Below are 13258 nucleotides of genomic sequence, written 5' to 3' on the forward strand. Positions count from 1 at the left end.
GAGAAGACATGTAGGACCCATTCACACCTCTCCAATGTTCTGTGCAGTGAAAGATGACCTTCTCAGAAATACACCACAGATTTCAGGGAAGCGGGATCTGATCTTAAAGCAGCTTTACGCCACTTATATACTATTTTTTTTTTTATTATTTTAAGTTTTTGCTGAAGTTTTTGACAGAAGCAAAGACTGGGCATTTGTACCTTCCATCCTGGTGGACATACGCAAAGCCCAGTGCTCTGGTCGCAGATACCTCCACTCTGGCAGGGGCAGTGCTCTGGGCACTTGAACTTAGAGGGCTGAACTTCTTTGCATTTGATCTCACAACTGAAATGTAAGCAAAGTGTTAGTGTACAAAGTGTTAGTGTACATACACTTAAGTGCATAAAATTGATACAAATGGGCCCTATCAATAATATAAATTGAGCTGTTAAAGAGACCCTGACGCGAAAAAAAAATATGATCTAATAATTTGTATGAGCAGTACAGCTAAGAAATAAAACATTAGGAGCAGATACATAAGTCTAATATTGTTTCCAGTACAGGAGGAGTTAAGAAACTCCAGCTGTTATCTATGCAAAAGAGCCACTGAGCTCCACAACTTTCAAAGTCGCAGAGAGCACTGTCTTCTGAAGTTTGTTATCTCAATTGTTAGTCATAGTATTTTCATTTTCTCTGCAGAGGACAGTTCAAAAGTTCACTAGCCTGCTCTGTAAAATCATTTACAATGCTGAGTAGTGTGTAAACTGCAAATATTAGAGAATTATGTAATGTTATATAAACACTATATGAGGCCTTGTTCAGATTGCGTTGCACTCACGCTATCGTCCGCAATGAGCGATTATAATCGCTTTAGCAGAGCAATTATTTAAATCACTTCCTGACATCAGTCAGGAAGTGATTACTTTGCCCCCGGCAATGAATAAATGCAATGTATTTATTAATTAAAGCACTGGAGAAATCGCTATACAAAGCGTTTTTCAAGCGCTTTGTGATTTCCCTATACCTTCCATTCAGGGCAAATCGCCCTGAAAATGGTACATGCAGTGCTTTTGTCAGCGGCAAGCAAACGGAACGCCCCAATGAGAACTATCTCATTGAAAAGCATAGTGTTAGCGCTTTTAGGGTGATTTGTACAAATCGCCTGCGCTTAAAAATTCCAAAAAACACCTCTAGTGTGAACGAGCCCTGACTGAAAATAAAAATATGAGACTATTTTCTTTGCTACTAATGTTCTAGTAATTATCCGTACTACACAACCAATTCATTATATCATCGTTTTTTTTCGCTTCAATGTCTCTTTAATTGGGTAACCAATCCAATGTATACTGTTCAGGCTTGGACAATTATAGTACTCTGCATGGTGCTACTACCTTCAAATAAGAGAGGCTTGGTCCTGATGAATATACACATTGGAATAAATTACAGATTAGAATTATTACGCCTATTTTATTTAAGTTTTTATACAATATTTTCTAATAAAAATCATAGGATTTTGATTTCGCGTGTATCAAAAAAGGGCGCCTGGAAAAAAGGGCGCGGGATGTAGCCGAAATGATAAGTTGTAATGTAAACCAATATTTTTCGTTTATAGGTTGTAAACAAAAATGTAGTGCTAAATAGGTTGTATAAACGGAAATTAAATGGCAAAATACTGTCTATAACAGGGGTCTCAAACTCGCGTCCCGCGGGCCATTTGCGGCCCTCGATACAATATTTTGTGGCCCTCGCCGGCAAAAGCTTCCTTATAGTTCGCTTCAGTGCTCCCAAGTAATTCGCCGCAACCCCGCTAAACGAGGGCTGCAGAGCCCCCAAATCGCCCGGGGGGCAATCCGCCGGCATTTCCTGGAAGGGGCAGAGCTTTCAGCTTCAGCTCTGCCCCTCCTGACATCAATCGCCGCACGGATCGCCGCCTCTCCCCGCCCCTCTCTGTGAAGGAAGAGTGAGAGGGGCGGGCAGAGGCGGCGATGCGCCGCGATTGTGAAATACCTTATGCGGCCCAGCCTCATCCTAACTTTGCCTCCTGCGACCCCCAGATAAATTGAGTTTGAGACCCCTGGTCTATAACAACAAACGAATTCTGAAATGAAACATCAAATAGCGTCTATAACAAAAAATGATATTTACACTTGTATTAAGCATAGTAATACAATGGTAGATTTTACAAGTATTTTACTGCAATTATACCTAACTGTAGGCTCTCCCTATCCCTAACCCCTAGACCCCGCCTTTGTGTAAATATACATCTTTTAATAATTTGTATATATTACATATATTGTGCTGTAACTATACCTAACCCTACTCTCACACAGAACCCTCCCTGTACCCTAACCCTTAGACCCCCCTGGTGGTTCCTAACCCTAACCACCCCCCTGGTGGTGCCTAACCCTTAATCTCCCCTGGTGGTCCCTAACCACCCCCCTGGTGGTGCCTAACCCTAACCATCCCCACTGCACAAACACCCTTACACACATATATAAACAATAATATATTTAATCCTTAAAATACTTCACTATAAATAACATGAATAGAATAATTTATATATTTGTAGTAGAATAAATAGCCCTAAAATCACGTACACATTAATATTATAAATAGAAAAAAAAAAAAAATATATATATATATATATATATATATATACACACAGTATATATAATAGAATAGACAGCCTTACAATCACGAACGCATTAAAAATCTTAAAATAACGGTAATATTAAAAGCGATATATTAGTAAGTTAATAAAACTATAATCTACGCATTATAAGTATAAAAAATAAAGTTAATACCAAAAGCGATGTATTTGTAATAGAACAAGGTTGAAAACGATATTTAAGCATCATACGTATGAAAACAAATTTTAAATGATAAAATAAGTGTAAACGAAAATTTACTTGTTACAGCCCTGCAAGCGAAATGTAAAAACGGAAAAATAAGTAAAAGCTCCTATAAGCGAAATTTAAAAACGGAAAAATAAGTAAACCACAAAGTCAAAACGAACTTGTAAACAATATTTGTAATAAACCTTATTCTGTAAACGAAAACTTTTGTTAACACGATCCCTGCAACCGCTATTTCTCGGGCGCCCTAATTTCCTGTTGGGTGCCCAATAGCCGATATTTTGCATTGCAGTCTATGGCAGCGCCCTTTTTGTCCACTAGCCTTTTTTACTGCCCCATTTGATTTCTTATACATAGCACATTTACAGTACAGACATTTAGCAAAACCCCTTTATTTTGTTCTTTCCCTCTCCTTTTCAGGAATTATAAATTCTTTTTCAGAGGTGAGATGATGGGTAAATTACCCATCTACAAACATATGGACATTGGCTGCTGCTGGCTTTTTAGAATATGAGAGGATCTGAACACTCACTAAGGTCCGGTGTACCCTTCTAGGCAGAGGCAGGTTCCGTTTTGAGGGTCACAACTGGCTCCGTTCTTACATTGGCAGTCCAGTAAACAGTGTTCTCCATAGGTGCCTGGGTCACATGGCTTCTCACAGAATGGATCCTTGAATCCAGGGCGGCAGAGGCAAGACCCAGAAATGGCATCACAGGTCCCATTGTTTAGGCAAGGGCAGGTGTAGTTACATCTGGGTCCCCATAGGTGGAGCTCACAAGCTGAAAATACAGAAATAGGAGAAGACTAATAATGTTATACTGTAAATAAAAGAAAACTCCTTTTCACTCTAAAAATAAAGGGTTTATTTCTGTAATTTCTGCGTGACTTGTAAAGACGTATCTACCGCCTATCAGAGGAGGAAAAAGGGAACAATTGCCTATATGGAGACAGAGAAAAAAAAACTAAAAAGAATGATTACATTTTTCCTACACTCATCAAAAATTGTGTGTGAATGTCTGGGGACGTGGGGAGGGTATTGTGTGAGGGTGTGGTGAGGGTATAGTGTGGGAATGTAGTGAGGGTATTGTGTGGGGATGTGGTGAGGGTATTGTGTGGGGATGTAGTGAGGGGATTGTGTGGGGATGTGGTGAGGGTATTGTGTGGGGATGTGGTGAGGGTATTGTGTGGGGATGTGGTGAGGGTATTGTGTGGAGATGTGGTGAGGGTATTGTGTGGGGATGTGGTGAGGGTATTGTGTGGGGATGTGGTGAGGGCATTGTGTGGGCATGTGGTGAGGGCATTGTGTGGGGATGTGGTGAGGGGATTGTGTGGGAATGTGGTGAGGGTATAGTGTGGGGATGTGGTGAGGGGATTGTGTGGGGATGTGGTGAGGGGATTGTGTGGGGATGTGGTGAGGGGATTGTGTGAGGATGTGGTGAGGGGATTGTGTGGGGATGTGGTGAGGGTATTGTGTGGGGATGTGGTGAGGGTATTGTGTGGGGATGTGGTGAGGGTATTGTGTGGGGATGTGGTGAGGGCATTGTGTGGGCATGTGGTGAGGGCATTGTGTGGGGATGTGGTGAGGGGATTGTGTGGGAATGTGGTGAGGGTATAGTGTGGGGATGTGGTGAGGGGATTGTGTGGGGATGTGGTGAGGGGATTGTGTGGGGATGTGGTGAGGGGATTGTGTGAGGATGTGGTGAGGGGATTGTGTGGGGATGTGGTGAGGGGATTGTGTGGGGATGTGGTGAGGGTATTGTGTGAGGATGTGGTGAGGGTATTGTGTGGGGATGTGGTGAGGGTATTGTGTGGGGATGTGGTGAGGGGATTGTGTGGGGATGTGGTGAGGGTATTGTGTGGGGATGTGGTGAGGGTATTGTGTGGGGATGTGGTGAGGGTATTGTGTGGAGATGTGGTGAGGGTATTGTGTGGGGATGTGGTGAGGGTATTGTGTGGGGATGTGGTGAGGGCATTGTGTGGGCATGTGGTGAGGGCATTGTGTGGGGATGTGGTGAGGGGATTGTGTGGGAATGTGGTGAGGGTATAGTGTGGGGATGTGGTGAGGGGATTGTGTGGGGATGTGGTGAGGGGATTGTGTGGGGATGTGGTGAGGGGATTGTGTGGGGATGTGGTGAGGGGATTGTGTGGGGATGTGGTGAGGGTATTGTGTGGGGATGTGGTGAGGGTATTGTGTGGGGATGTGGTGAGGGTATTGTGTGGGGATGTGGTGAGGGCATTGTGTGGGCATGTGGTGAGGGCATTGTGTGGGGATGTGGTGAGGGTATTGTGTGGGGATGTGGTGAGGGTATAGTGTGGGGATGTAGTGAGGGGATTGTGTGGGGATGTGGTGAGGGGATTGTGTGGGGATGTGGTGAGGGCATTGTGTGGGCATGTGGTGAGGGCATTGTGTGGGGATGTGGTGAGGGCATTGTGTGGGGATGTGGTGAGGGTATTGTGTGGGGATGTGGTGAGGGTATTGTGTGGGGATGTGGTGAGGGTATTGTGTGGGGATGTGGTGAGGGCATTGTGTGGGCATGTGGTGAGGATATTGTGTGGGGATGTGGTAAGGGTATTGTGTGAGGATGTGGTGAGGGCATTGTGTGGGGATGTGGTGAGGGTATTGTTTGGGGATGTGGTGAGGGCATTTTGTGGGGATTTGGTGAGGGTATTGTCTGGGGATGTGGTGAGGGCATTCTGTGGGGATGTGGTGAGGGTATTGTTTGGGGATGTGGTGAGGGCATTGTGTGGGAATGTGGTGAGGACATTGTGTGGGAATGTGGTGAGGGCATTGTGTGGGAATGTGGTGAGGGCATTGTGTGGGAATGTGGTGAGGGTATTGTGTGGGGATGTGGTGAGGGTATTGTGTGAGGATGTGGTAAGGGCATTGTATGGGAATGTGGTGAGGGTATTGTCTGGGGATGTGGTGAGGGCATTGTGGATGTGGTGAGGGCATTGTGTGGAGATGTGGTGAGGGCATTGTCTGGGGATGTTGTGAGGGTATTGTCTGAAGATGTGGTGAGGGCATTGTTTGGGGATGTTATGAGGGCATTGTCTGGAGATGTGGTGAGGGCATTGCTTAGGGATGTTATGAGGGCATTGTCTGGAGATGTGGTGAGGGCATTGTTTGGGGATGTTATGAGGGCATTGTCTGGAGATGTGGTGAGGGCATTGCCTAGGGATGTTATGAGGGCATTGTCTGGGGAGATGTGGTGAGGGCATTGTTTGGGGATGTTATGAGGGCATTGTCTGGAGATGTGGTGAGGGCATTGCCTAGGGATGTTATGAGGGCATTGTCTGGAGATGTGGTGAGGGCATTGTCTGGGGATGTGGTGAGGGCACTGTGTGAGGATATGGTGAGGGCGTTTAGGAAGTGGTGAGGGCATTGCCTGGGGTTGTGTTGGAGGCATTACTGGAGGCATGGAAAGGCTATGATTTAGATCTGGTGGATTATGTCTGAAGATGCAGTGGCTGGGGCTGTCTAGGCTGGTAATCTAGCATGTGTACAGCCGGACAGAGTGCCGGATCAGCTTGTGTCCCCACCTGACAGACGGTGCTCCATCATGCTCCATGCTGTCATTTCTCCTCCCATCTCTATAGATGAGAGTGTAAATGAAAGGTTACTCCACTACAAGATCTCCCTTCAGTCAGGAGTACCTCTAGCTACCTAATATTGAGGGTACCTTGGGCTACGTGATACTAAGGGGCACTAGTAGCTACCTATGAATGGGAAGTGGCAGCTGGTACAGCCAGCACACTTGCGGTGTGGTTCTGAGTTTGTAGGTTCATGGAGGGTGAAGTCTAGGGTACCAGGACATCTGTGTCTATAGGCTCTTATGATGTAAATCCGGGCCTGTGTATAAGTAAAGCTTAAAGGATACTAGAACAGGGGAGCAGTGGACATGAGGAGAGCCTCCTACACTTGCCTGCCCATCCCGTTTTTTAATTTGTAAAATAACTAAGGTGTCCTATAAGTAGTTTTAACAGTGCTCTACTTGCAGCAATGTATATGCGTGTTTTGTCTGAACTTTTACACAAATGATTTTCCTGAGGAATAATGGTCCCTTTTCTTCTCAGAAAGTTGGTGATATTTGCTCCTAGAAATACCTGGCAGGCATTTAAAGAAAAAACACTGTATAACTATTTCATAACTTTCTCTGCTGTCAACAAAAGTTCTGCTTGTTCTTGTGTGTTAACTGTATCAGCCAATCATCTGTTATTAATCTGTTGTTGGTAACTTGCTCAAGCTTTGTGCAATGCATGGCTTTCGCAGCTCCACACCCAATAGTAGTCTCATTCCCATTAGCCTGTCATAATTCTCATGTTATTATGTTTATAAGAATCACAAATTCTTACTGATCATTTTTAGCATTATAAGAGGACACCAGATTGAGTCACTCTTGAAGACTGAATTTAAGTGTTATTATGAGAAACTATTTATTTACTGCTATAAGATCCCCAGGGAGGTCCATGCCTGGGAATATTCAGAAAGACATCCGTGTTCCAATTGGATGTTCAAAAACTGCGCCAAACGTGGCAAGATCAGTTACACAGTAGGTGAGGCTACTGACTCTTGTAATAAAAAATAATTGGGGTTAAACATATAGTTAAGGTATGTGCCCAGTAATTGGTTGTGATGTCTGAGCACTGTTGGTAAACATAGCGATGGTTCTGAGGTTGGAGGAAAAATGGATGGGGGTATAAATAATGGAGGGGGGGGGGGGGGCTGAGATTATGGACTCGGCACTAGTAATGTATTTTAAGCAGGGATGTTTTAAGACATAGGTAAACTTTGCAGTTGCATAGAACGCCTTAGAGGACCACTATCACAAAAATGTATAAAATGTACAATACATACTTTCATTAAGAATATTTCTCCCAGAGTAAAATGCACTATTAATTACTTTTCTCCTATGTTGCTGTTATTTACAGTAGGCACTAAATATCTGACAGGTTTTGGACTAGTCCATTACCTCATGGGGAATTCTCAATATTTCCTTTATACTGTACGAATGCACTCACTAGAAAGGATCTATACAACAATGCTGGATGGCCTCCCTACTTACTAGGACACTGTTTTGCCGTTCAGTAGGTGCTCCTGAAAATACAGAAAACCCCATTAGGAAATGGACTAGTCCAAAACCTTTAAGAACTGTCAGATTTTTACAATCCTAATGTAAGTGACAACAACATAGGAAAAAAGTAATTCATAATGCACATGTTATACATAAGCATAATCATGCATTTTGAATCTTACAAGAATGGTCCTTTGAGCACCATGTCTATAATTATAAGAGTATTTTTACAGTTTGTGCAAGTTTGTTTTTTTTAATGTTAACACCCTGTTTCAAAAAGAAAAAGCCTGCATTCCAGTGTTGCGTATGTCCAACATGCCTAAAACACCCACTGACATACACAGACAAATGCAGACCTTAATGAAATTGCAAGAACACAATGCTAGTGTGAAAAAGCTCTATAAATCTTTGTGTAATTGCTATGTGGAAATGTTAGATAGATGCTGGCTAAATGATGTAAGGGTTTGAATGAAGTTGTGTTTATAATTATGGAGAAAAATGCTAACAATGAGTGCTATCACAGCTAACCAGCCTAGTAATTTGTTCATAATTAGAATAGCAATTGTATTGGTAATGTTATCATCAATGCACTAATTAATCTCATATTTGTTTAACATTTCATTGCTGAATTTTTTTTACCTCCCTGGAATTCCTAGGATAATATTAAAAAAAGCAGAACTGTATGATTTTCTGTAAACATTCAACAATGCACAGAAGGATTAATTAAAGAGAAACTGTAGTGAAAATAACGTAGGGCCTATTTCCACTACTCCCAAATCCGGCCTGAATCTGCAGCATTTCCCCGCATATGAAATGGGTGGGGAAACGCTGCATTTCCCTGGTGACTCCATGTTAGCATACTAATGGGCAATCCCACCTCCCACTGCCCCCAATAGGACGTCCCAAGATGTTAAATAGACCTACCCTATAATGTTACTGCATTCTTTTTCTCGTCCTGCCTCCAGCAGAGGTTTTTCCCTTGATGTCTATTTTTGTCCTTACCTCCACCTTTTTTGTGGGTACCGGCAGGTTTTGGACCTTTTCCCTGACCGGAGTTCACATCTCAGGTTGCTAAATGCTGTACTAGACCTGTACTAGACCTAAAGAGTCTAAACAAATATATATTTCTTCCCAAGTTCAATATGGAAAGTCTTCAATCCATTCTCTTGGCCGTCCAGCCAGGAGATTGGATGTGTTCCGTGGATCTCAAGGACGCGTACTTCCATGTGCCCGTACATCCGGCATTTCAGAAGTACTTGCAATTTGTTGTAGGGAGTCTTCACCTCCAGTTCGTCTGACTGCCGTTTGGGCTCTCGGCAAGTGCAAGAACGTTTTCAAAAGTACTGCTCGCGGTTATTGCTTTTGTACGGGTACAGGGAGTCTGCGTCCTTCACTATCTAGACAACATAATTCTCCTAGCTTCCTCAGAAGAACTTCTTGTGGAACACAGAGAAATTCTCATAAATACTCTTCAAAGGTTTGGATGGATAGTAAACTTCCAAAAAAGCCAGTTGTCTCCGACTCATCAGATGATATTTCTGGGTGCTTCTCTGAACACAGTCAAAGATACCGTTTCTCTCCCTCTGCAGAGGAAGATCAAAAAGTTGCAGGAAGCAACGTCCGTATCGGCAAGAGTCTGTATGCAAATACTAGGTAATGGTAAAATGGGCCCACTGGAATGTTCGCCCACTTCAGATTTCGTTTCTAAGTGAATGGGACAAAGAGAATTTGAGTCAGGTAATATTCCTATCACAGACTGTAAAAACTTCCCTAAATTGGTGGCTGTGGAGAAACAACTTACTAAACTGTCATTCCATTTAATAATAAGTTTGGCAAGTAGTAACAACAGATGCCAGTACGACAGGATGGGGGGCGAAATATCAGGGGTCTTTCGCCCAAGGTGTTTGGGATTTTCCAACTCAGGAAATAGTTTCTAATTAACATGTATAAATACATCAGAGGGCAATATAATACCTTGGCGGATGAGCTTTTTGTCCCTAGGCCTTCTCAAAGGACTAGAGGACATGATCTGCGCATGGAGGAAAAACGTTTTAACCATTTATTTAGGAAAGGGTTCTTTACAGTAAGAGTGATTAAGATGTGGAATGCATTGCCACAGGAAGTCGTTATGGCAAACTCTATACCTGCATTTAAAGGGGGCTTAGATGCTTTCCTTGGGTTGAAAGACATCCATGGCTACAATTACTAGGTAATGCCTAATGATGTTGATCCAGGGATTTTATCTGATTGCCATCTGGAGTCGGGAAGGAATTTTTCCCTTTAGGGGCTAATTGGACCATGCCTTGTAAGGGTTTTTTCGCCTTCCTCTGGATCAACAGGGATATGTGAGGGAGCAGGCTGGTGTTGTACTTTATACTGGTTGAACTCGATGGACGTATGTCTTTTTTCAACCAAAATAACTATGTAACTATGTAACTATGTAACTATGTAACTATCTTAGAGCTAAAAGCTGTCCACCATGCTTTGTGTCATTTTCTTCCACAGCTAAAGGGAAAGTCAGTACTTTGCAGAGTAGACAATGTGTCAACAGTGTCTTACATCAAGTAACAGGGAGGCACTCACAGCAAAACCTTGTTAAGAGTACTCTGTCCGATAATGGAGCTGGCTTGACGATATCTACAGAACTTGTCGGCAGTGTACATTCCAGGAAGCCAGAATCTCCAGGCGGATTATTTATCAAGGAATTCAATAGACAACAACGAGTGGGCACTTCACCCGGAAGCATTCAGAACAATAGTGGAGACTTGGGGTGTTCCAGAGGTGGATCTATTTGCCTCAGCAAGCAATCACAAACTACCCCTATACTTTTTGAGATACAAGGATCACAAAGCAGTAGCAGTGGATGCGCTGGTTCAGCCGTGTAACTTCACGATAGCATATGCCTATCCTCCAGTCCCGCTAATTGCCAGATTTTTGCTGAAGTTGAGAAATCAGAAAATAACGGTTTTGGCAGTGCTACCCTACAGGCCAAAAAGGCCGTGGTTTCCTCTCCTGTTATAGTTGAGCACTCAAAATCCTCTTCACCTGCCGAAGTTACCAAATCTTCTGTCCCAGGGATGCATAATTCATCAAAATCCTGTGCGTTTGAACTTGATAGCGTGGCATTTGAGAGGTCTAGGCTTCTAGTCTCAGGTTGTTCTACAGAGGTAGTAGAGACTTTGCTTAGATAAAAAAAAAACCATCACTATGGCGTAATATAATAGAGTCTGGAAAGCATTTAAAACCTTTGCAGTGCAATCTGGCTTTTCCTTTAGGGAATTTTCTGTGTGTCATCTGTTATCATTTTTACAAAAAGGTCTTATGCTGGGAATACACGGTACGTTTATTCCCGCTGAATTGAGCCGCTGATTGGGGCCGCTGATAAAATCCGACGTGCCTGATCACCCACTGGATCGATTCCCCGCTCGATACCGCAGGCAGGACAATAGAAGAAAACGAGCAGAAGATAAGAAGCGCCCGCGGGGACGAGCAGGAATCGATCCAGCGGCTCGATTTAGAGGGAATAAACGTACCGTGTATGCCCAGCATTATGTTAGGGCTAGCCTATTTGGCTCTAAAAAGACACGTTTCAGCGATCTCTTCAGTTTCTGGTACTCAGTGGGCACTGGATCCTTTGGTTAGACAATTTTTCAGAGCAACAATAAAATTGCGCCCTCCTATTAAGCCTCGTTTTCCAAAATGGGATCTTCCTATTGTTTTGGACTTTATAGAAAATAATCTAAATCCTGATACCAACCAGTTAAGTGTTTTTGATCTTACCTTAAAAACTGTTTTTTTTATTGCAATTACGTCCGGGAGAAGAGTATCTGAAATCCATGCTCTTAGTAGTAGAGAGCCTTATTTGATGTTTTTTGAGGATAGACTTGTGTTATATCCAGTGCAATCTTCTTTGTCAAAAGTCACAACGGAGTTTCACCTGAATCAGGAATGGTCTCTTCCTACCTTCAAGAGAGCAGATAATCCAGAATGTACACATACTTTGGATCTACCTTCTACTGTAAAATTATACCTACAGATGACAGAGTCATTCAGGCAGTTTATTGGTGAGTCCGGCAGGATACCGACGTGGAAAGCAAGCCTCTGTTAGGACAATTGCTAGGTGGATTGTGATGCTGATTAAAAGAGCGTATAAAGCTAAAGGCTTTGAGCCGCCTTGGGACATTCTAGCCCACTCAACGAGGAGTATGTCCTTGTCTTGGGCTTCCTTTGGAAAAGTTTCTTTGCTAAATGTTTGCAAAGCAGCCAATTGGGCTTCTGGGCATACTTTCCTTAGGCAGTATCGTGTGGATCCAGCGATGATATCGACAGGGCAGTTTGGGAAAAAAGTTGTTTCCTCATCCACTGTTTCTGCTATTTGATTTTTTGTCTGTATGCCTTTTCAATATTAAACGTTTTTCTTGTATTCCCACCCTTTGTTGTGGCTAGTTATTACCCATTAGTATGTTGACATGGAGTCACCAGGGAACTAGGAAAATTGTATACTTACCTTCGGTAATTTTCCTTTCCTGGTGTACTCCATGTCAGCATATGGCCCGCCCTGTGCTGTCGGCTCGTTCTAGTTACATAGAATGCAGTCACATTATAGGGTAGGTCTATTTACCATCTTGGGACGTCCTATTGGGGGCAGTGGGAGGCGGGATTGCCCATTAGTATGCTGACATGGAGTACACCAGGAAAGGAAAATTACCGAAGGTAAGTATACAATTTTCCTAGATCTAACTAATGGCTTGCCATCCAGATCACACAGCGGAACGAGTCTGGATGGCATGCTGCAGTTTTATGCAGAATGCAGCCAAATAGAATCAATTCAGGCTGCAGCTATGTAGCAGAACGGGAGCCACAGCCAATCAGAAACAGCGGTTGCTCCCATTTGAAGAGAAGAGAATCGAGTGCAGAATCGAGCGGAAAAAACGATTGGGTGGTAGGCAACAACATAGCTATGCATCTAAACAGCGTTGGGTTCCTAAACTAGTGATTGCATCCGATCTCTGTGGGTGGCAGCCATTAAAGGAGTCCATGAATCTGAAAGGACCACTATCGTGAGGAATTGTGCTACAAATGACTTTTCTCCTATGTTGCTGTCACTTACAGTATGTAGTAGAAATCTGACAGAACTGACATGTTTTAGACTAGCCCATCTCATGGGGGCTTCTCAGGGTTTTCTTTTTATTCAAAAGCACACACGGCAGTTGCTCAGTTCGCCTGCCAGAATAGTGTGCAAACAGGTAGGCAGCGGCATGCAACCTTGTATAGATCCTTTCCAGGGAGTGCTTTTGTAAAGAATCTGATTCTGATTCTGAAATATTGAGAATCACCCATGAAGCGATGGAC

The 13258-nt window shown here is 43.2% G+C and overlaps 1 protein-coding gene across 2 annotated transcripts in view; it reads right to left on the reverse strand.

Annotated features, from left to right (window-relative positions):
- PEAR1 (platelet endothelial aggregation receptor 1) overlaps window positions 1–13258 on the reverse strand; it is a 209984-nt gene that overhangs the window by 68364 nt on the left and 128362 nt on the right. For both annotated transcript variants that reach the window (XM_068253475.1, XM_068253476.1), the window contains 2 exons: window positions 3367–3613; window positions 201–324 (listed from right to left, as the gene is read on the reverse strand). In XM_068253475.1, coding sequence (XP_068109576.1) covers window positions 201–324; window positions 3367–3613 — 371 coding nt within the window. The remainder of the gene's footprint in view (window positions 1–200; window positions 325–3366; window positions 3614–13258) is intronic.

Source organism: Hyperolius riggenbachi, chromosome 9, assembly GCF_040937935.1.
Source record: "Hyperolius riggenbachi isolate aHypRig1 chromosome 9, aHypRig1.pri, whole genome shotgun sequence".
In the NCBI taxonomy this organism is placed as follows: Eukaryota; Metazoa; Chordata; class Amphibia; order Anura; family Hyperoliidae; genus Hyperolius; species Hyperolius riggenbachi.